This window comes from Calidris pugnax, unplaced genomic scaffold (assembly GCF_001431845.1).
Source record: "Calidris pugnax isolate Ruff unplaced genomic scaffold, ASM143184v1 scaffold27, whole genome shotgun sequence".
NCBI classification, from domain to species: Eukaryota; Metazoa; Chordata; class Aves; order Charadriiformes; family Scolopacidae; genus Calidris; species Calidris pugnax.
The window spans coordinates 1,957,535-1,980,873 of NW_015090893.1; the positions used below are offsets into that span (position 1 = coordinate 1,957,535).

Consider the following 23,339-nt stretch of genomic DNA (forward strand, 5'->3'; position numbering starts at 1 on the left):
CCCTTACAATAAGCAAATAGCAAACAGCACAGAATCCTTGCTTGCCAAAGGTTTGATTGCCCATTCTCTCTGTTTTAGAATATAAGACATAGCATTTAAAGCCCATATAACAAATGCGGTCTCATGACATCAAGCCTACGATAATTAATCACCGCATTTGTGTGTACTGTTCCTCCACAGATGTGGAGACACTACTGTTTGTTTAAAACAGTATTCTTTCAATATGACTCTGAGAAATTTTAGCAAGAAGAAGCTGCATACTGAAGGCAGCCTTGTGTCTTCCTAATAGTCATAAATTGTATTTTGCCTGGACTTTAATGGGACCTTAACTTATGGATTTTCCCTAAATTTATTTTTCATCTGTGTGATGGTTTTGTTTAGTCTGGGGAGGCATTATAATAAGTACATTTTTTTTGAAATGCTGATTTTCGAGAAACCTGGATGAAACGTCTTTGGTGAGGTTTGTAGTGGTTACAGCATCACTTAGAGAGATGGGAACTTCTGGGTCACAAGCTTCTCTGAAATAGTTGTAGAGTCATGAGAAGAAGCCCTGTCTCATCCTCTTGAAGTGGTAGAGCTGGTTACAGATGGTGTCTTGAGAATACAGTTGGGAAGCAAAAGAGAGAACTCATTATAAGGAAATAGTACAGGGAAGCAATTGTGCATTTCTGAAATGCCTAAATAAATGCAGTAGCAAGCCAAGCTAGAGATGAGAATGAAGTGGTGAAACAAACCACGGAAGTAAAATTCTTGAGCAAAGAAAACTTGTTTTCCAGAAGTGGAAGAAGATATTGAGAAATAAAGCCTTAAGGCAAAGGCTGGCTCTTCAGAGTGAGACAAAAACACATCTGGATATAAGTTTCTCAGATAAGAATGTGAAATTATGAGAAACAGCCCAATGATCCTTTGGAGTCGTGAGTTTTAATAGATAACATATGAAAAGGCAGCAAAAGATAAGGAGTAATCAAGTGTTTTATGGACTTTCTGAGGGTTGTTTGGTTCTCTGGGGTTGGTGGGGTTTTTTGGCCTGGAAACTTCTTTAGCTAATTGCTCATAAAGTTTTTTGGAAGCTGAAAATTAATTATTTGCAGTTACTGTTAACTTCATTTTACAGAGTAGACATTTTCCAAGCATGTTCTTTTGTAGTTCTTAGGTATATAATAGACTTAGTGCTAAGTGGTTTTCTAAACATGAGTAGTTTCTGTAACTTGAAACACCAAATATGCATGCCAAGCCATGTTTAGAAAAAAAATTTTTGAGTTGTTTATTTAGCAAATGTTGTGATACAAATTCAACTTCAATCCAGTGAGTCAATAGTTGAAAATGAGAAGTTGGAGGAGGACGGGGAATGTGGGCATCTACTAGAGAGTGAAGAAAATTGCTTGCTGTTGTTATATCTGGATGCTACTTGGTCAAGTCAATGCACAATTTCGAAATTTCATTTTACATATTAAAACTGTCCTGCATCTTTTACTGCAATTTCTTGGCTTAATCGGCTCCTTAGTGGGTATGGTACACATGTTCACTCAGTGTGGTACTTCTCGAAAGGGATAGAGTTGGTGAAACTGGATGCTTGTTAAATTAAAAAAAAATAGTGAGCAACAACAAAAAAAACTCAAACCTAAACAAAGACCTCTCTTACCTTTCCAGGAAAAGATCTCCTGGGAAGAGTTTCTAGTCTGTGCATGTCAAAAGTGAGCAAGGAGATGAAATCAAGGCTTGATTTTCATGTCAGGCTTCACTAAAATTTGTTTGTTGGTAGAACTTTTCTCCCGAGTCATCAAGAATTACAGCAGTCAAAAGTAGCTGTGAAATATTTCAAGTCTTAAACATCAAATTGTGTTAGTGAAGAGCACCTAAACAGACAGCAGTTTCTTCGCTGCATTATATTCAGTCATCTACCACACAATTAAGTGAAATGTGGACTTAAATGCAAACATCAGGTATTGTGTCTGTGGAATAAAGCCATATGAATTTTGCCGAGGTTTACATGCAGTAGTTTTTTCTTTTTTTTTTTTCTCCTTCCCCCCCGGCAAAATGAGCCTGTTGTGATTGATTGTGTATAGAATTAAAAGAACAAAACTGACAAACCCAAGTGTGTGGAAGAGTCAGGGCAAAAAAAAAAATCTCAGGAAAAATAGTAGTTTTTGTCAATCCTTGTTTCTCATTTTAGTTATTGTATTCTATTCTAGAAGGCCTCAATTAACATTAAACACACTGAAGAAATTACTAAAATTTCAGGAAGTATTTGCCATAAATTGTGGTAATGATGTTAACTCTGAAGAACACTTATATTTTTTAGAAGATTTTCTGAAGTTTAGTTATCACGGGTTATTTTACTTTGATTTACAAGGTAGTCCTGTTTGAGATGGCAAATATGAATTCATTTGGGTAACCTTTAAAGTCCAAAAGTGAAAAAGACTGAAGTGCAGGCATGGCTCTGTCTGTATCCTGATGAGATTGTTCATTTTATGGTTGAGTGAAAATATGGCCCAGAGAATATTTGGCACTGTCTGATTTCTCCCTGTGGAGCTGCTTGGGCTTTGGAATAGCACTGGGCTGACGGAACCACCTACTGTCCGTACAACCAGCTGGTGCATGTTGGATGTAAAAGATGAGATACAGGTATAGGAGTTAAGTAGGAATGATTAAATAAAATCAAGAATTGAATATACATATGACTACAAGAGTGGTCCCACCATGTTAGTTATTCCAATGGTGGTGTAAAAACATTACCTCTTCCTGCTTGTTTCATAATGTATTAAATAATACAGTAAATATAATAAAATCTGCAAGCCCTGGTAGTTAGGAGTTCCTGCAGGTAGGGGCAAGTGTGTTTCCTTGCAAGAAACAGAGTCCTTGAATTACTGAGTCCCTTGTGCTGCTTTCTGCAGGTCTCAGGTACAACTTTCACCAGCAATTTGCTCTATGGGCGATTCAGCCACTGCACAGGTTGCAATAGGTAATTTTTTTCCTTGGTGTTTTTTAACGCCTATAGTTTGCCAAGTCATTTTTCTTATTTTTATAAGGATGAGGACAGAAGTGTGTTGCCTGTAAGCAGTTCCAGATCATTTGGACACTTAATGTGGGTTATTAACCAAGCACTGCTGTAATGGGGCTCAAGAATGGCTAGCTTATTCACAAAATTAGGGCACTTAACCTCTAAGATCAGTTTTCTCATTGTTCAGACAGAAAGAAAACAGTCTGAGTCATACCTGAAAGCCTTCTGTAATCAGAAGGAATGATCTAATTTTTTTTTAATTAAAAAGCTGTATCATGTAGGTGTGTTACAAAAGTACGATAGACTGCAGCACAGAATTTGTACATTCCAGCTATTGTGTGGCTATTTAATTACTATTTAAATTATTCTGGAGACTGAAACTATTCGGTGTCATACCTGTGGTGCTATCCAACAAAAACAACAACAAAAATCATTAGATGTTGGATTGTAAGTTTATTGTTACTCTGGTTTAACATGAATAGTGAGCAATATCAAAATTACTGGATCCCAACATTCCGATGCTAACACACTGCAAAGTACTCGTTACTGGAGTGGTGCAAAATACTTCTGAATCCCTTCAAGAGCTGGCTGTTGTGGCAGGGCTTGTTTCTTCTCTGCTGATGTTCCTCCACATAGAACTTGACCTTACTGCAGATCAGAGAAGGGGGTCTGTATTCTCCTACCTAAGTAGTTATAGACTGCAGTAAGATCTTCCCTTAACCTTTTATTTAAGTCCATCAAGCCCCAGCCTCTGTTTGTATGTCATAAGCTCCAGCTCTCTGATGGTGTCAGTGGCCCTTTACTTCACTCTCTCCAATCTGTCATTGCCTCTCTTGTGCTGGAGAGCCTGAAACAGTATTGCATATGCACTGTCATCGATCCTGGATACAAGAGATGAGTCAAGTCTTCCAAATTCTTAAACCTCTCTGCCTGTACTCTTGCTTGTACAGTCTGGTCAAGGCCTTCATTGCTGCAAGGGCACATGGCTGATGGTTTGTGGTCCAGTAGGACTCCAAGATCATTTTCTGCAAAGCAAGTCCCTGGTCAGTCAGTGCCCCACCTCTAATTGTTGCATGGGTTTATCTTCTCTTAGATGGAGGACAATTTTTTTTCTATTTAACTAGATGATGTGACATGTTTAGAGAATATCAGTCGTCTTAGTAGTCAGTAAAAAAAATTAAAAAACCCCCTCATTCTCCTTTGTGAAGTCAACTGTTTCTTTTAAGAAGAAGTAACTTAATCTTATATAGAGAATGAATGAACCATCTTTAAAAAAAAAAAGGCAAGCCAACTTCAGCTGAACATGATTTTGAAGTTTTTGTCTTTTTCTTTACAAGTGATGCTCATACTTTCCCAAGTGACTTGGAAACTAATGGAATAATGGAATTTGTGTATTTCATAAAATCCAGTCCCAGAACTTTATTTCCTGTATTGCAGAAGTTGAGATGGAAATATGTTAAATCTGAAGATATGCAGGTTGTGCTGCCAGAGGGTTTCAGGGTAGTGTTATAATAGAGCAGTTTATCATAGTAACTTTGAAGTTCTTGGATTGAAGGCATAAGAGAATCACCAAGCGCTTTCCATGGGGAATTATAGTCATTTAAGGCTAAGAGGCTAGTGGCAGTCTGTACCCCTTAAAGACAAAATAACTCCATAATAGAAATCCTGGAATATGATTAAAATAATAAAACAGAGTATCTGTTTTAAAGGCTGCAAAGGGTAGCCAAAAGCTACTTAATACATACAATTGCAAATGGGACTGAATTTTTCTCCTTTTAATGATTATGGTTGTTAGCACGTTCCCAAACTAAGAGCAAAAGTACTTGTAAAGAGAGGAGGGTTTTACTCAACAACCTTTTGCCTCCAGCCCTTCAGATACCTTTCATAAAAATCAGGAAGGCATTCCCTTGTGGCTTCAAGCTTCTCGAGCACAGTAGGTAGCCCAGTAAATGGTTAACTGCAAAGATGTATGTTTCCTGCAGCTCAGGTGGTGTTTGTGTTCATGGTTACCTTGTGTAGTGATTTGGGGCTGGGAAAACAAATCCAACAGGAAGATTTTAAAGGGATGACTCAGCTGTCATTCTAGTAGGTGGTTTGGATGGACAAAGTCCTTTAGCAGTGTAATGGCAAAACAATAAAAGCCTTGTTTCCCAAGAATGTGTGCTGCTTGAGTTATTTGGAGGAATTGGGCTAATGACAAATATCAGTAACTCTTCAGATTCAGAAATCTGGATTCAATTGTTATCACTTGAATTTTATCTCCCACATTTTGAATGTTAATGCCAAGTTGATTTATCATTTAAAATTCTTTGGAATGTATTACAAATTAGTCATAACAAAAAATGTGTGTTGTATCTTCAAAACAGTTGCTCTTTAATTTGTGGGGAAATTGTTTTTCTTCTGCTCTTCCTGAACTTTTGGAAGTTCCATGAATTCTGTCCTAGCTGAGGCTTGTTTTGATGCGAGTTCCAAATGGTACAGTGGATCCTGACCTGTTTGGTTGTTAGGGGGCAAGAGAGACTTGTATTAATTTTCAACTACATTGTTCTGTGTGGCACGCAAATTTTATGCAACCCTTGTTGGAAAACACCAAAAATGAGATGAAGACAAACGCATCTTATCTGTAGATCACACGGGGTACTGGTTTAATCAGGATTCTTTTCAGAGTATTGGGTTTTATGCTGATTTGTTTGTCCCAAATGTGGATAGCTTTGAGTTGGTGTGTGGTTGCCACTTTGAAAACACAGCAGGAACAGAAACTAAATTTTGTGTTTGAGGTTCTATGACTGGAAGTAACCTTACTTATGAAGCAGTTGGACAGGAAAGAACGCTAGTGCCGTGTAACTTGGGTAAGAGCTGGCTTTTGAAGTGTATGGTAGTTAAATTTTCTTAAATACAGTATGCAGTTTCTCTGCTGCTCTTACTGAACTCTTGATTTATTAATATAAATGAACAAACATCTGAGGACTTGTGTGAAGTTGCAACTTGTGTTCTAGGTTCCCTCCTCCTTAGTAGGTTATTTTCACTTGGTGTGTTTTTTTGTTATGTCTAATGTTTTCATAGGTTAAAAATGAATGGATTAATCACTATTTTGTAAAATACTGCCTGTCTAGGACTTGTGTTTGTGGCTGAGATCCAAAATGGGCTACTACTGTGAAATTGTCAGTTTTGTTGTTAGGAATGCCACTGGCTTTTAAGCTTTAGTAGCTTTAGTAAGCTTTAAGCTTTTGACTTTGGATTCTCTGTGCCTAGAAAAGCATAACTATGTAAGCAGAGCTAGCTCTAAAATGGGCAGCTGATTTAAAAAAAATAATATAGTTTTGGGGAATTAAGTTAGGGACTCACCTGGCTACGTTCAAGACTCAAAACTGCAATAAGTGCCCAAATTTTGGATTATCTTGGAGACTACAATGCATAAGGGGTGCAGCAGGCAGCAAAATGACATCTGAGTAATAGGAACTTGCTACAGTCTAGTTATAGTTTTTTGAGTTTTTGTATCCTTGTATACAAAAGGATTTGAATTTTATATAAGGATTTTTTATTTATACGTAAGTAATGAATTATTGATTTGAGGATTGTTGCAAGGCTTGAGCATCTGATTGCCTTTGTTATTGGCTCTTTTCTAAGAATTGTAATGTTTATTGTGGTGGAGACGTGTTGTCAAACTCAATTCTGATCTTGTATATGGGAGAAGTACAGGCTCCGAGCTGTCTGAGTGTGTGCATTTTCCAAGGTATGTGAATGTAGAAGGCAGAAGCACGTAGTGCTAAGTGGCAAGTGGATTTACTGCTCGAGTTATAAACTTCATACAGTCCAAGGAAGAGGGTGGGGAAGGAGAACAGCGTCCGGATGTTTTGGAAGAGTTGAGTGGCGAAGCAGAGTAATTATCAACTAGAGTTGAAGTAATGCAATAGAGAAAGCTGTGTGCTCCTAGAGCTGTTTGAAGCTGCATAATGGCACGCTCCAGAGAATGGTGATGCTTTAAAACATTTACAAGTCTGTCTTAAGTTCACTAATTGTCTTTAGAGAAGAATGGAGGATGAAGCAATTCAGAGGAATTCTTGCTATGAAGCAGGATTTGCTCCAGTTGCTCCAAGCATCCCTGTTTGTAATAAGTGTGTACATTGTGTGACTCAGTCTTCAACATCTACAAAATATGTATTGAATTAAATTGTTATTAGAACATAGCAGGACATGTTTATGAGTAAAGCTCCCTTTAGCAGTTCATCTGAAGTCACTTTCATAATGTCTTGTACCATTCTAGTCCAATTCATTTTTATATTCCCATTGAAATAATTCCTTCCATGTCTGTTTTTGTAAAGCTGCCGCTACACCTGTGTTGTCCTTAACACTTTCTGTGTTGAAAGGAAAAATAGATTGACAAGGAACCTAAACCCACAAGCTTTACTAAAGCTGGTATAGATGACAGTAGCTTCTTCTTAAGTGAGTGGTATCAACTTTGCTGCTGACGTACCAGTAGAGACCTGTATTCTTTAATGGAGTGTTCTCAGATGTTCTTAGATGGTGGGACAGTATTATCTGGGTGGGAAATACTGGGCTTGTGTATGTGTGGGGTGGGAGAGAGTGTTAAGATCTAAGATCCACTTGGCCTCACACAGTGCAAAATGTGGGAATTCTGCACAATAACAATTTTATGTAGAATAAATGTATCTGCATGTAGTTATCTGTTGAAGTTAAATATAAATGAAATTCACCTTTACAGTATAATTTTCCCCATGTCCTTGAGCCAGGTGACCTCTTTTCAAAGCTCTGTTTGCTTCCACCAGTTCTGATGAAAGCTGATGTGCTTGAAAGCCAACCAAGATTAGATGTTAAGGTTTAGCTTTTTGTAGTTGAAACCCACTAGTGAGCCCATAACCAGCTGCCAAACTTTATAAAGGAAACATAAAATATTATGTTGCCCACAAATACCAGCTGTAAACCACTAATGTCTGCATTAGTTCAGTAACTTCACAGTCACAAAGTTTAATTGACTAATGGGGTAACCTGTGGCAATCTGCTGCTTTGCAGCCCTGTTAGACCTACTGTGAACAGGAGGAGGAAGTGTTACATAGGAATTCATCAAGGTTTTGGTCTGTTTTTCTTCAAATGGCAGATAAGCCTTGAGGGAGAGCACGCTGGAAAACAGGCAAATGCTCAGAAGGTGAATACTGCTTTTTCAAACAGGCAGAGGCAGCAGTTATCAATTAAATCCTAAATGGTTTAAGGAAAGTAAACTTCATCAAGAACCGTTCTCTTAAAGGTAGAGTATTGTCCAAGTAATTTTACTTACAGAAATGGAAGCATTTGACTTAGTAACCATCAGAAGGGATTAATAGAATGATTGATATTAGGTATACAGCATGGGCTGTGCCAATCTGCGGGAGTAGAGAAAAAAGCAATCTCAAGATAAGTATTGATCAAGGAGTGTTAAAGTCTCTTTCAGAATAGAGAGCTGAAGACTTAACCAGGGGAAGAATACTGAGTAGCAGGAGTGTTCTTGGGGCTGAAAGTAGAGAGGAATAGAGCTGATGTGTGGGATTGGTCTCACAGATGGGGCAGCAGGGGTGGTGTGGTGGAGAGATCGTGATGTATGTGCCAGGAATGCAGTTCCGCATACACTGTTCAAACTGAGCAAACTGCTGAGAATTAAGCCTTACCAAAATGGACAAAAAAGCTGGGCCAGTGACACTGTGTCGACCCATATTCCTTAGCAGACTCCAATCTGCCTTGGAGAATTCTGACCAGCTTAATGCTGTGCTCTGCTAAACCTTTTCTGAGATACAGGCTAAGGAAAACTTCTGAAGGAATGACATGAAAAGCAGATGGGAAACAACATGCAAGTAAAACGCAAGCTATTTATGTGTTGCTTACTCCAGACTCAATTCTTACCAATGCTGCTTGCAATCAGGTCACACTGGTGCACCAGTGAGTAGTTAATGATGCACCAGGGTGGAAGAACTGAACTGAGAACAGATGAGGAAATCAAGCTGGAAAATCTGAAAAATGTAGGCAGTGATTCAGCGGTATTCTTGGAGAAAAGCACGATTCCATCAACAGGATAAAGGCAAATGGAAGAGAATGGCTGGTACACGCAATGGAAGTGCCCTGTAGTTGTTGTGTGAGGTTTTTTTCTTTAATGGACCTTTTTAAAATATAGTTGACATAGGTCGAGCAAGGATACTGTTTGCCATCTTCATGTAACTGAAATGTAGGGGTTTTTTTCCCCTCATCTTGTCATTATCTTTAGATCCCATCTGTGCTAAAGAAAATGGTTTCCTGACAGGAGAATGTGTTTATTATTTAAGTATGCCCTGTGCTAAGATGCATAAAATAACTCTTAAAAGTTTATTCTATCTGGTTTTAAACCATTTTATGACTTAAGGATTTTATTAGCAGTATTTAGACATTTGTTAATAACCATCAGAAACAGATTTCAGTATTATAAAACACTTCTGCACTCCAGCGTCTCTCATACTGCTTCAATCCTGTTAAGGTCTTGCTTATACCTTAGAAAGATTCACTCTGATGCAAATGCTTGAAAAAGAGATGCAAAAAAAATTGATGTATTCTATGTCTATATGGCTTCTATTTAAAGGCAGAATTCAGTAAAAAAATTCTCTTACGGACAGTGTATGGAATTATTGGACTGGATTTTAGGGTTTGGGGTTTTCTTTAAAAGTAGTCCTTATCTATTCTTTCTTCCTGCTGTCTGTGGCAGATCAGGTTGCCGTGGAAGAGATGGAGATCTTTAACTGTAGCTGGTTTGTTCCTGGCACAAATCCTGTAGACACATAGGCTGGGGTTTTTGTGCGTATGAACGGTGAGCTTAATCGTCATCACTGCAGACTTCTAAGTACCAGGCTGCCCTCAGCTATGGAGTGGCTCAAACTGTATTCAGTTTACTTCCTTGTGGTGGTTTGTGTGTTTTGGGTCTTTTTTTTAGCTTTTCAATTCCAGTAAGTGAACGCATTAGCATGTTACAATGACATTAAAAGCTTAATTCCATATCTGTTTGCATCTGAGATCTAGGGAACGTGTGAGAAAACAATTATGCGTGTTTAGGAATATGAAGAGTTATTTCCTCAGATGAATGAATCCAATTACCTGTACTCATCTAAATATTTACTTTTTTGATAAGTGGAGGTTAGAGTTTATATTGGGAAAAACCTCTTTATTATCATGGTTAGAAGCATTTGGGGAATTTAATAGATATACTAAAAAAATCAGTGCTGTTTCTTCTCTGAATATTGAAGATGTACCTTTTACCAAGCTCAAGCTTCACAACATGTAACTGCCTTTATTTGACAATGTGGTTCATACTAGAAAAATGAAATTTGTTACCATGACAATTGCTTTTTATTTAATGCCTTAGAATAATATTACTTCATATCAGCAGAAAAAAAATGATCTTGATTCAAAGGAAATAATCATTTATGCTTGAACACTCACATATTTCTTAGTAGTAGTTCTATCCTGCTAATAGGACCTCATGTGAGGTGAATAAAGTCTGACTTAAGTAGCAGCCGTACTGGAAGGCTTGTATGGAACTGCCTGTATTACAGAAAATTACTGGAAATTTTACCAGCCGGGAGCACTTTTTCCCCTGTAGGGTGGTATATGAATAATTATAAATGATTAAACTCTTCTCAACACTTCACGAGCTTTTGCATTTGGTTTGCAGTATTACTTGCTAGGCACTTAAAGGCCATCTTAGCCATCTCGGCAGCATTTTTCAGAATACAAAGGTGATAGTCAAGGCATTCCTGGAAGTTCTGACTTCTGCTCCTTCCTGGAATTCCTTTTTGTACCTAGAGAAATAATCAACTTGAAACAGCACTTCAGAACACCCATCTGATTTTGAGAAATTATTTCAGGGTCAAGGTTTGTGCAGGTGTCAGATGATTGCCAAGTGTACTTAAAAATAATACTGTTTTGTTCTTGAGTTATACTAGAGAAGGGAGATAAATTGAACCTTCTAAGCATGAGAGATGTATCCTGGTGCACATGAAAGCAGGAACTATAGTAAATAGTAATTGCTTAGGGGAAGCCTCTACTCCCTGCTGTGGATTTTTGATTTCATACGCCCTTTTAAAAAATGAACATCTAGCCTCATGGCTAATTTTCTGTATTAGATTGTTTTTATTTGATGTCAATAGAAAGCAAAATTTGTCAGAATGTGTTGGTTACGGTTTTGTGATCTTTAGAAAAATTCTGAATGCTTTTTTGGCATGAAAACTGTTACCCCAAAGGCTTGTATCTTTGTGTTAAGCAGTTTTTGGTAGACATAAAAAGTGACTTAGGAGAAAAAAAGCTTACTTCAATATTAGAAGATTTATTTTTCATAGGAGGCTTCTTGTATCTAGGAAACTGATACTCAGAACAAATTTGTAGCAACATGATCGAGAGTATATCTGTTTTTATTCATTGTAAGTTTGCTACATATTGCTTATTATGCTAAAAGAAGTATGGCTGGCAACTGGGAAGAAAACCTAGCAGTTTCCTAGACAGGAAAAAAACCAACACAAAAGTTATGTAATAACAGAGTATATATGTAAGTTTGCTACATATTGCTTATTATGCTAAAAGAAGTATGGCTGGCAACTGGGAAGAAAACCTAGCAGTTTCCTAGACAGGAAAAAAACCAACACAACCACAAAACCCAAACCCCAAAAAAGGGGATGTGCTCAATGCGGAGAACTTCAGGGGTGACAACTAAGGGCAAGTCTAGAGAAGAGAAAACAGCAATATGGGGACATATAGCACCAGCAGGTATTTGGTATGCTCTTTTGAAATGAAATGGAAGAAAGACTCTTTAAGTTAGGAAAAAAAAAGGAGTTATTCTTGCTTAGTTGTAACTCTAAAGGCTCTAAAACTCTAAAGTTAGTGTACTGAGAGCTATCCTGAAGTATAGGATCAGTCTTGCAAGAAGAATTAGTTTCTAAATTCCTTTAGGTTTCATTTGACTCAACTTTGAATTAAATATAATTTCTCTCAAACTAGTGTGTTATATTTTGATGTCTATTCTATTAAGACATAAGTTTAAACATGCAATTCTTCTGTATTCTTGGTGTGTTCGCTCCAAAGAAAAGCTGCAGAAAAGTGGACAGCTTGAGATCTGGTTACAGTGGGCTTTCCCTGTTGTGGAAAAGGTGCCAGTTACTTATTAATTTGGTATCTAGAGCATAAATTAGCACAAACTGAAGCAGAGTACAGGAGGTAATACTTGGTATGTGACCACATGAGGAATATGTGTTGGTGCATAACAGAGGTGTTAAGAGATTGGGAGTTTAAGGACAGAAGGTAGGAATTGGCCAAGGGTGAATGCACATGGGAAATGGGTCACTGTGATTAACAGATTCTTCTGAAAACCAGCGTTTCCAAAAAGCTGGGATGAGGAGGCTGCCCAATTAGGATACTTGGAAAAAAAAACCCTAAACCATAAGCTGTTCTATAATTTTGCAAATCTTGCAATCATCTGGGCAGGACTAAACTTAGGAGTCAGTAAATAAAGTTTTTCTCTTCTCAGGCTCTGTGCAGCTGAAGTTTCTGCAGCAGGCTAGATTTGGGTTTAGAATAACCCCAGATCTTGATCTTTATTTTGGGGCAGAGTACACTGTTTTAGCTGTATTATACCAATTGGGTCTTGAGTATATTTAGTGTCTTGCAAGATTGCAATCTTGAGGGGGAAAGAAGCATACAATAAACACCAGTACAACAAATAAATATGGAAGAAACTCCTTGTATGAGAGCAACTTAGAGGAGGTGACAAAATTAGGATTGATGACTTAGTTTTTGAGGTTTTAATGGAAGCATTAGTTTGTATGATTTGAGCAGCTGATAGATGCTCCAGTGATGGAGATACTTTCTGCTAAGGGAGGTTTGAATGTCAGTGTCTGAATTCTGGTTTCTTTTTCCTCTGCAGTGATTTAGAAAAAAATAATATCACAAGAATCACGAAGACGGACTTCACAGGACTGAAGAATCTCCGTGTCTTGTGAGTATAACACAAAACTTGTCTTTCTTTATAGTACTATTTAAGGGTGCTAGCACTAAGAATGTCCATGATTCTAGAGATCAAATTCTAGTAATTTCTGCACATTATTCAGTTATTAGTATTCTTTTAAACCAGGCAACTGGAGCACTTTGTCATGTGAAACACTAAATTTTATAATCTTGTGTTAAAAGAACAAGTACAAAATTTTGAAGCTGTCTGAAGTGAATCTGTTTTTCCCCTTGACATTTTTCTAGCAGTATCTGAATTACCTCAAGTAGTTTAAACACCCTTCTCATAGAAGCAGACGTAGGTATTGGTGCCTCTGCTAGAAATACTCTGGGAATCCGGTATTTGCTTTGTTGAAATTAATTGCTGGGGTTTTTTAAATGTAAAATCAAATATATAGCTTTAAATATTTGGGCATATGTGAGAGGGAAGAACAAAGATGACAGATGAGAGAGGGTGAGCTCTTAGGTGGTTAGTGTTTCTGGAGCTCCCATTTAAAGTAACTTGGTTTCTGCATTCACTGAGCTTGTATTTGGGTACTCAGTGAGAAACATTACTGTGTTATTCGGGAGATCATATACACATGTGTGGATCTGTATGCTCAAAAGCATTGGCTGAGATTTTTCTATTGAAAACATTTCAGAAACATGAAGGATATTTATGATAACGGAAACCATTGGATCAAGTTCAAATTTCTGATATTACTTTAAAAAATAATAATTGTCATCTAGTTCTGTTTATCAAGTACCAATCACGTACATTCTGTGTGTGTGCCATCTAGTTCACTAGCAGTATTTTACTGAACCATTGTGCTTAATTCTAAGTTTTAGTAAACAAAACAAAACTTGATCTTGAGCTGATCACTGCCAGAGGCGAGTTGGTATTACCACTCTGACCCTTCTTCTGAAAGAAAAAGCTATCAGAAGTTAAGAAACACAAGTGATCTTGCCATCACCCCCCGAAAATTCCTTTCTCTAATTCTGAAGCTTGCCCTCTGAAGTCAATGTTTGAATCTGAGTGTCTTCTGAAATAAGTCCTTAAAACTGCAACTGTTGAACTGTTACAGTTGTTTAGTGATAATTCCATCAATGAATTAATTGAATCCTGCCAATGAAAAGACAAGTCTTCTCTACTACTACCTTAATGCTTTTGAACAAGTTCTCATGTACTATGAAAATGTTTCAAATGTATTGGAAGATTTTTCGTTCTTGTAGTGTTTCTCACATCTCCAGCAGTGGAGTAATTTAGATTTCCTTGGCTCCCATCCCAACTGTCAATACCATTTTGGAAGTCTATTAAAATACATGTACTAGATTATCACTAGTGTCAGTAGTTGTTTTGGTTTCATTGGGTTTTTATGGTGTTAGACATTGCTTGATGCCACTGCAGTTGTTTATTTTGAATATCCTTAACAATAGGCAAAATATGCAACTGCCATCTTTAGGTGAGTTCTTTGCTCTGAGTTCCTTACAGGTTTCTGTAACGTGTTTGTTCAGCCTTTGTGTTGTGTAGTGTTTGCTACATAAGAGTTTAGCAATAAAACCAGAATATGCCTATTAAAAATGCTTGTGTCTTTGTATTGGTTTTGTCTTCCAATACATGCTGACCATCTGAAACCCAAGACATGCCATTTCATTGTCTGCTAACATTTCTATTGTTCACTGTTGTGTATTTCCCTATTCTGCATGTTCCTGTTGTATCTGGTATGTGTTTGTGGGTTGGGTTTTTTTTGTGCACTTCTGCTCTCTAAAGTCCTATGGATACTTCTTATTTTTTCTTCGCTTTCTTGTACGGTCTTTGCATAATTCTGGCTGTTCTACGTTACTGTAGACAGTAGACACCCTTTTTTTTCTTTCTTTCTTTTCCCCCATGTGTGATGGGGGTATAGCATGAAGCGCAGAAACATGAAACCTGTTCCAGAGTTCCTAGAAAGGTGGTCTAGTCCTGTTTTCAGACATCAGGATGAGGACAACAAACGAGTGATCTGGAAATGATCCAGAAATTGGTAGAACAATACAGCAGGAAAAAACTTCTAGTCTCAAGCTGACAACATAATTGCAAAATATTCCTTAGTGCACCTTTTCCTTTTATTCCTTGTAACTTCATATATTTTCCTTTATGCAGTTTTTTCTTCCTTTCCTTTTAGGAACACTCCTCTGTGGGTCGTGTGTTTGGGTTTTTTTAATTTTATGTTTTGATCTTTGTATGTGGCCTTAGCTGTGGAAGGCTCTGATGCTGTCTGTCTTCTCCCTGCCATCCATCTGCTGAGCCCAGAGGTTCCTCAGGGCTTGAAGATAGGCAGGGTCAGACACGGTGGAAAACTGGGACTTCTCCCTTAGGCTCTTGCAGCCTGTTGTACAGTGGGACGCTGTACAGTTGTCACAGCTGCTGTGGCTCTCTTTCTGGAGGGATTGAAGCTCTTCATATTGCTTAAAAATCGTTTATTCTGGGGCAAGCCTGAAATACATAAAGGCTGAACAAAAAATATGTTGACATTGAGTAGGTTCCTGCTATGGGCTGTAGGGAACCAGGTATCTCAATCACATTCCATAAAGAGTAATGTACTAAGGATGTAACAATCAGCCTCCAGACCAATGCCTTTCTGTTATGATTTTAAAAGTTGAGGAACAAAAACATTTACCAAATCTGGCAGTCAGGAGCCAATTTTTGAATTGTTTTCCGGCTGGTGACCAAGACAAGAACAGTGCTGTTCTGTCCAGATTTTTAAAGTAATCTCTAATTATAACTTGGTACTTCTGTGAAAAGCAATTTTGTAGCATGTGTGAAGAGAAGTGGGGAAGCTCTTTTATTCTGTTGTCTTAAAATTAACTGGTATTTCTGGAATTGCAGACACTTGGAAGAAAATCAGATTAGTGTGATAGAACGTGGAGCATTTCAGGATCTAAAACAACTTGAACGGCTGTAAGTATCTATATTTACATACCTATGGAAAATCTACGGGTTTTCTACCTAATTGTTAATGGTCTTTCATAGTATTTCATTATTAGAAAATTAATGTCCTTGAAGAAAAAGAGAGACATGGGTACTTGCCTTAATTAAAGTATGCTCTTAAACCCAGTTGAATTCATATTGCATGATAGCTAATACTGGAGATAATATGTACAGTTGCTTGCCAAGAAAATAGAACTGTCGGTGACACCAGAATCTTAACATTACCAAAACAGCATTATTTGGACAACTCTTAAAATTTATATGTAGTTGAAGAAAGATTTGTTTATAGTAATTTCACTATATTATATATATTTTTATATATCTCTCTCTAAATCAATGCCAATGGAAGTTGCAGTTGTCTCCTTTGAGTACCACAGTATTTCTAAAACTGCCTTTAAACTTAATTTTCTGATTAGCTTCATTTCCTTTAAAGTTGTGTCATGCCACCAATACCAGTGGATTCCAGGGTATCATGCTGGACTTAATGGAGAAGAGACTGTAAATTTTCTCTGCCTTGGAGAGCAATTAGGTTTTTTTTTTTATAAAGTTGAATGCAAGAGGTCTCCTAATCCAGAATCCGATTTATAGAGAACTGTTAGTCCTTCAAGAGAATAAATGTAAATATAAATAATGACTAAAGTAGTGCTATATCCAGTTGCTGCTCTTGGCTGGGTGCACTGATTAGCATTACCATGAAGCTGTTTGTCATTTTGTTTATGATGGGAGCAGAACAAATTCTCTCCAATACTGAAATACTTCTGGGAATTATTATTTGTTAAAGGCAAGTGACTAGAATAAAATCGCATGCTCTTTTGGAATGTCTATTTGGTAAATGCAGGAGGTTTTTATGCTTGATTGTGAATTCAGTTATTTGCAAGGCATTTGTTATAGGGTTTGGTATTTTCTAATTGATATTTTCTAAAGCAGCTTTCCATTTCCCACTAGAAATTGTTCAAGTCTGGATTACTGACCATATGCTGTACTAAAATTCTTTCAGATGATTTCAGGATTAGATTTGCATTTATGTTGTTTAACTAGTGCATTGAACTTTAAAATGAATTTAGTCAGGATTTTTGTCTTGAATTACAAAGCTCCATTTATGGCTATAAGGGAGATGAGTCTTAAATTCCATTTATAACCCATTTTTTCAGTTCCTAGTACATATTTTCAATTAGAAAGCACTTTCAGGACTAAAGTTTTGCCGTGGCTGATTTATTTCATGTTTCTTGAGGGGTAAAAAATAACCAGCTTGCTTCTCGCAAACTAAGTGTAGTCTGACACTGTAGAAAATTTTGTTCACTTTATAGATCACCTTTGAGAGTCAGTATCCTAGCTAATAAGTCCTAGTTTTAAGCTGATTTTATATATATATATATATGTATGTGTGAATATATATATATAAAAAATCTGTGTGTGTGTATATGTATCTTTCTCATATCTCATCCAAATAAAGATAGATTGAGTTGAACTACGAAATGAGCTTAGAAAAAAATCTGAGAGAAGGGCTGGTGTTAGTAACCAGAAATGATACTCAAGTGTTGTCTTAATGCGTTGTTTTTCTGTAGAGCCTCCTCTGTTAGCAAATGAAAAAAATGTATTTTGTGAAACCAGAAGTTAGGAAATATGATAACTTTAATAGTGTCTTTTTAAGTATGTGTTGTTTGAAAGTATTACTTTTTTTTTCCTGTGTGAACTCTTTACTTGGCCTGTTAAACATACTGCATCTCTGCTTCTCTTTTAGGATTGCCTGTCATTAAAATATTTCCTAAATGAATGTAGTATGAAAGGGAGGCCTGGAAACTTGCAACACTTCGGTGTTTTAGCTTAAATCATTTTTAGGACAAAACTATAAATCTGTTTTTCTTTTTTTTTTTTTTTTTGCTATGAGTCAGTGGGCTTTGGAGAATGAACTGTGGAAAGTTTGGCGTAACTTATAAAGACTAAATTGCCACATTTTAGGTAATATTAAAGCTATTTTATTAAGTATTGTCAAACATTGCAAAATGGTAATGAAGAAAGTATGATGGTTGAATTTAAAAAAAAACCTGGCTCTCTTCCATTTAATTTCTTTCAAATAACAAATAAAAATTGCTTATATTGCTTCGATTTTGGAATAACTTTCTTTTTTGATCTATCGAAGTGGATGCGAAATTAATCATTAACTTTTTTAACAAACAGCTGCGTTGGGTCAGACTCTAAAAAACGGGAATAATTTCTGTTCCTGGCAAAATATCGTATAGAAAGGTCTTTCATTCAAAGTAACTATGGAAGTGTATTGTTCCACTCTCTGCCCCATGGTAATCATTCACAGGGCATAACCTTAGGTGAATATTATTTTAGCTTAATATATTTTCACTTGTCTGACTATTGAAGCAAATCCATCATTATTAACTGAGTAAATTACCAGAATTTTCTTTGAAATGTCCTGCATAAGTCTAAGTAAATTATAAATAAAATGTCTGTAGAGCTGTTAGTTACAGCTGCCAAAAACACCATTATGATGCCTCTCTGGTTATTTGGATTTTACTCTGTTTTAATTTTTAATTATACTATTTTTTTGGAGGGAGATTCATGCTCACAATACTAGTGGAACATCTAAAGGTATTATATAGGTATAGGGCAGGATATTGTCAAAATTGTATATTTGCTTAATAAAATCTGGCAACATCAGTTGAAGGCAGCCTATAATGCAAGGTATTTCAAAATGACAAACAGTGCAAAGTTGAGAAATGAAGTGATGTGGAAGGTAGAAGCCACTTACTATTTGCCATATTTTTACTCAGCTTTCCAAATATGCAGGAATTTTTACCATTAGCAAAATTCAGTGGTTTTAGTGTCAGTTTTTCTACTGAGTCCTAAGATTTCATAGTTCTTGAGAACATCCAGTGGTACTCACCATAGTGGAAAATGAGAAATAATTTTAGTGGTTTTTTTTCTAGTGAGTTTCTATAGTTTTATTCCAAAACATAAAGATTAGTGGTGAGGTAGCTGACCATAAAAAGTGAACTTTATATAAACATAAAATCATGCATTCAGCTCACTACCTTCTGCTTGTTGCAGTGTTGAGCCTCAAGCAGAGTAGGAGCAATGCTTTTGTGCTGCGTCGTTTGAGGTGAAGAAACTGTGGAACTTGTAGAGCCCACGTGTCCATGGGACTTGTGTGTCTGAGGTGCCAGAAGGACTTCTCTATGGCTCCTCCCAGGCTTCTCTAGCTGTCGCCTTGCATTTGGCTCCCAAGTGCTGCTTTCCAAAAAATGCTACTAACTGCTGTTGAAGGGTAGACTTTGCAGGGCAGATACATGCCTATGTCTAAGAAGCTATGGAAGTGTTCTGCTGAAACTTGAAAATGCCAGCTGTAAACTTTGATAGTCTGCCCTCCTTGCCAGTAGCAGGGAAACAATTTCAGAACACCACCTGTGCTGGTTGGTATATGGCAGGTTTCAGCATCTGTAATTGTTTTTGTTCTAGTTCCTTTCTGCAGTTTTTTCCTAATAGTTAACTGTAAAAGGTCTAACTTTGATCCTCTCTCCTGATTTTGTTTTCTGTGGTTTGAAGTAGCATGCATATGCCCATGCAAACACAGAGGTATACTGGCACAATGTGTTATACCAAATTTATTCTGGATTTTTATTTTTTTGGATACAGCATTTCAGCTGTATGCTTTGCTATCAACACAGTGTATGATTTTAAGGTAGAATGACTGAAATTTCATATGCGAAGAGGATCAAGAAGAAAGAGGCGCGCTGGTAGTCCTAAAAGATGAAGTGAAATATCTTCCAGAGCCAGATGTATGTCACACATTTCTCTGAAAAATGAGGCAGGATATAAGACACCAACTGATCCTGACTTTTCCACAGCCAACTGCCAGAAATTGTCACGTAGCTGTATTATCTTCAAAAGACTGGACTTTGGCTGATGGCTGGTTCTTTCTCCTCAAATTAGTGTCTTTAGCTAGCATAAAAGATCTAAACATCTGAAAACACTAAAATGTGTTTTTGTTGTTTAGAGGAGGGGGGAAAAATGTATAAGCATGGCCAAATGAAATCTTTTTAAAGTTGGGAGAAATAATTAGCTTTAAAAAAAGAAGTAAAATCCAGATTTTAACCGTAGCATATATGTGTACGGTGTTGGTTTTGCATGTGCTAAGAGAGAGGTCGAGGTAGAAATTGTATTTGACCTTTAACTGCAGAGATGCTACTGTGCATTGAGTCTTTGTAAGAGGCTTCCTAAATGCTTGATTAAGTTATTAAAGGATATTCATTTGGGTACTGTAAAATCGCTAATAGTGACCAAAGATGCTAAGGAGAAGAATAAATTGCTATGTGATGCTTCACAATCTGGATTTCATAAATTGAGATTGAACAGGCTTTAAATAAATCATGTAATACAAAAAGCATCTTCCATAATTAACATATTGAGTGGAAAGATTGCTAAGTGCTTCAGAGTAGCGGGCAAAATAATAAAAGCTTTGGACAGCTCTTTGCTGTTGTAAACAAAAGCTTATTGCAAATCTTTGGCAGCACGGACAAACCTATAGTGTTTATACAAGGTTTGCAGCCTGTGCAGTTTAGATGGTTTTCTGGAACTGCCTACACTACACTTATGAAGCCATATGGATTTGTAAAAATGTAAGACAGTTTGAATGTAACCTTTCAGAAAAGAGCTTTATTGTTTTGTGTATCCATTTCCCTATGGCATATCTAATTGGAAATCGGTGATCTTTAAATGCTTATCTGGAAATGCTGGAGAACAAAGGCACACTAAAATGGATTTAGGGCTGTAGTCTGATACTTAATCAATTTTATGACTTGCCTACTTCCCTCTTCCTTCTCAAACTACCACGCGTGAGCTGGTGTTGTACCAGGTTTGCTACCGAACTCCCCAGGAGCCAGGTGGTGCTTTAGGAGTGAGGAACCATAATCATAACCTTTGCTGGTCCCAGGACAGGGCTCCAGGCTTGGCATTTCCCCTCTAAGGGGGGGTGTGAATGGCAAAGGGGGGCCACTAGAGCTGTCTTGAAGCTGTGGTGTCAGTGCATTTGGGAGGGATGGATTTCTTTGCATTTGTACTGAAGATGGTAGGTAGCATCCCCCATAGATTTCCAAGGAACTGGGTGTAGCACGTGTCAACACTTGAGTTAATTATTAATTCTGGGCAGAATTGCTTCTGCAACCATCAGTAGGGTAAAACGAACCTGTGCTGTCTACTCCTGGTTCATACTCTGTGTGTCAGTCATGTAATCTTTTGTAAATGGGAGAAACCTGTTTCTAACAGATCAGTTGTAAACTTAACCACTCTTTGCAGGAGCTGGCAAAGAATATCAAAACCTGAAATTCAGTTTGTGACCCTTTCAGATGTGTTCTCCTGATTTGAAGAATTGATGAGTATTTAGTTCTTGTGCTGCCTGTGTCTGGGAGCTAGTGATATGAAGCTCCTGGCTGCATTGGCTGATGACTGCAGGTTCAAGCAATATTTAATGATGTTGGTTAATATTTAATTGAGATTGTTAATAATGTTTGACCCATATCTTCCGAGAAATAATTCCAGTTTAAAAAACCCCACAAATTAACATCTGAAAAAGCAGTCTCTTACCTTGTGTTTTCTAGAAGAGTTTAGCATTTAGAGAATTCCAACATGATGAGCTACAATGTTTTGGGTGTGAGTATCTAAGGATTGCTATTGGGTTTATTCCTGGATGCTGGTGGGACGATCGTAGAGAAGGAGCGTGCTGTACTGCAGAATCTTCCTACTGTGGGTTCAGTCACGTCCATTCCTATTTACTCTCCAGTTTGGGGTTGGCCCAAGGCTTCCCTTTCAGACAACTTCTCTGAAAAATACATGGGGAAAATTATGAGTTTATTTGGAGTGACTGTTGGGCTTAACTTCTATGGGTACAGTCTTATTACTTCAAGAACTGTGTTGTTTTGGAGTGTGAGTCTTTTCTTTCAAGTGGCCATTATGTAGTTTTTACTGCTTTAGTGAGGACCATGTTGTTTTAAGTACTTCATCTGCATAATTTTCTGACCCTGATAGCAATAGACTAGCAGCAACACCCTCATAAGCAGCTTTCTAAGTTTCTTCATCACCCTATTGTACAAAAGAGGTTCCACAGAATAGACTAGCAGCAACACCCTCATAGAGCAGCTTTCTAAGTTTCTTCATCACCCTATTGTACAAAAGAGGTTCCACAGTTTGGTTCTGCTTCTGACTCAACCAGAATTCTAGAGGAAGACTAAATCTTCTCTACACCATTTGGACTCTGAAGGAGTGTGCACTTCCTCTTTTAACAGAGTGCAGGAAATCATACTCCCCATCTCTACCTTTTGTCTTAGTCTCAGAGAACGCCTGTCCCAAAGAGACATCACAAGAGCAGTATTTGTGTTCTAGTTTGTCCTATGTGGCAGAAGCCAAGCGAAAGCTCTTGGTTTCTACTGTCCTGAGTCCCAGAGTGTTGGTGTGTGGAGGCTGTGTGCAAACTCCTCACAGGGCTATATTGCATCTTCCTGCTGCACCCTGCAGTGCCAGGCTGAGTGCTGTTACCTCCAACGCTTGAGCCATCTTTTTATTTAGTGTAAAAACAGAGTGACTTGCTGTTCCCCTCCCAGCCAGTGTCTTATCACAGCCAGCTCTTACCTCAGAGCTCTGCTGTCTTGTGTGTGTAGTTGAAGTCTTCACCAATCTCTTTTCTTTCTTCCAAGGGAAAAGATTTGTCTCTGTGTGCTTATGGGCTGGGTAACACCTTTGCTTTAAACATGGATGTTTATGACTCATTCTTGGAGCTGATGGTCTCCTCTTTGGAGAGGAGCTAATTTTGGAGCTCTCCATTAAATCTTTCTAATTATTGGTAGATAAGTTAAACATAGCTGTCATTTGCAGCCAGATCAAACATTTTGGAACTGGCTTGACTCATTGGACTGGCTAAGCTATGAGCGAAGACCTCAAGCCTTGACCTTTCTTTCTTGAAGAGCAACTTGTATGAATTTGTCTCTCGTGCTGTTGGAGTTATCTGTAAAATAACCTGCATGATAAAGGTGAACGCTGTTAGCGGAGTGGCTGAGACCCAGTCCACTGCATCTCTCATCACCCTTGTAGTAGCCTTCCAGAAAACTGCTTCATGGGCAGTTTTAATCCAAATGTCCTTTTCATGGAGAGGGTTGAAACACTTGGGAAAGTTCCCCTTCTTTTTCCATCTAGAGCAGAGGCATTTAATGGATTTCCAGCTCCACTTCACCCCGCTAAGAAGCTTATACTGGACGTCTAACTTGAAAAGAATGTATTAAGTCACCGATAAGGAATCCCAGTTTCTTATAAGAATTGCTTTAAAAAAAAAAAAGGGGGGGGGGGGGGGAAAAATAGTAGCTTCCCCAAAAAAAAAGGGACAAA

General features: G+C 37.6%; 1 protein-coding gene across 1 annotated transcript in view; it reads left to right on the top strand.

The window, feature by feature from the left end:
- Window positions 1-23,339, top strand: part of LOC106891544 (slit homolog 3 protein-like) — a 554,801-nt gene that overhangs the window by 11,020 nt on the left and 520,442 nt on the right. The window contains exons 2-3 of the mRNA XM_014948178.1: window positions 12,927-12,998; window positions 15,855-15,926. Coding sequence (XP_014803664.1) covers window positions 12,927-12,998; window positions 15,855-15,926 — 144 coding nt within the window. The remainder of the gene's footprint in view (window positions 1-12,926; window positions 12,999-15,854; window positions 15,927-23,339) is intronic.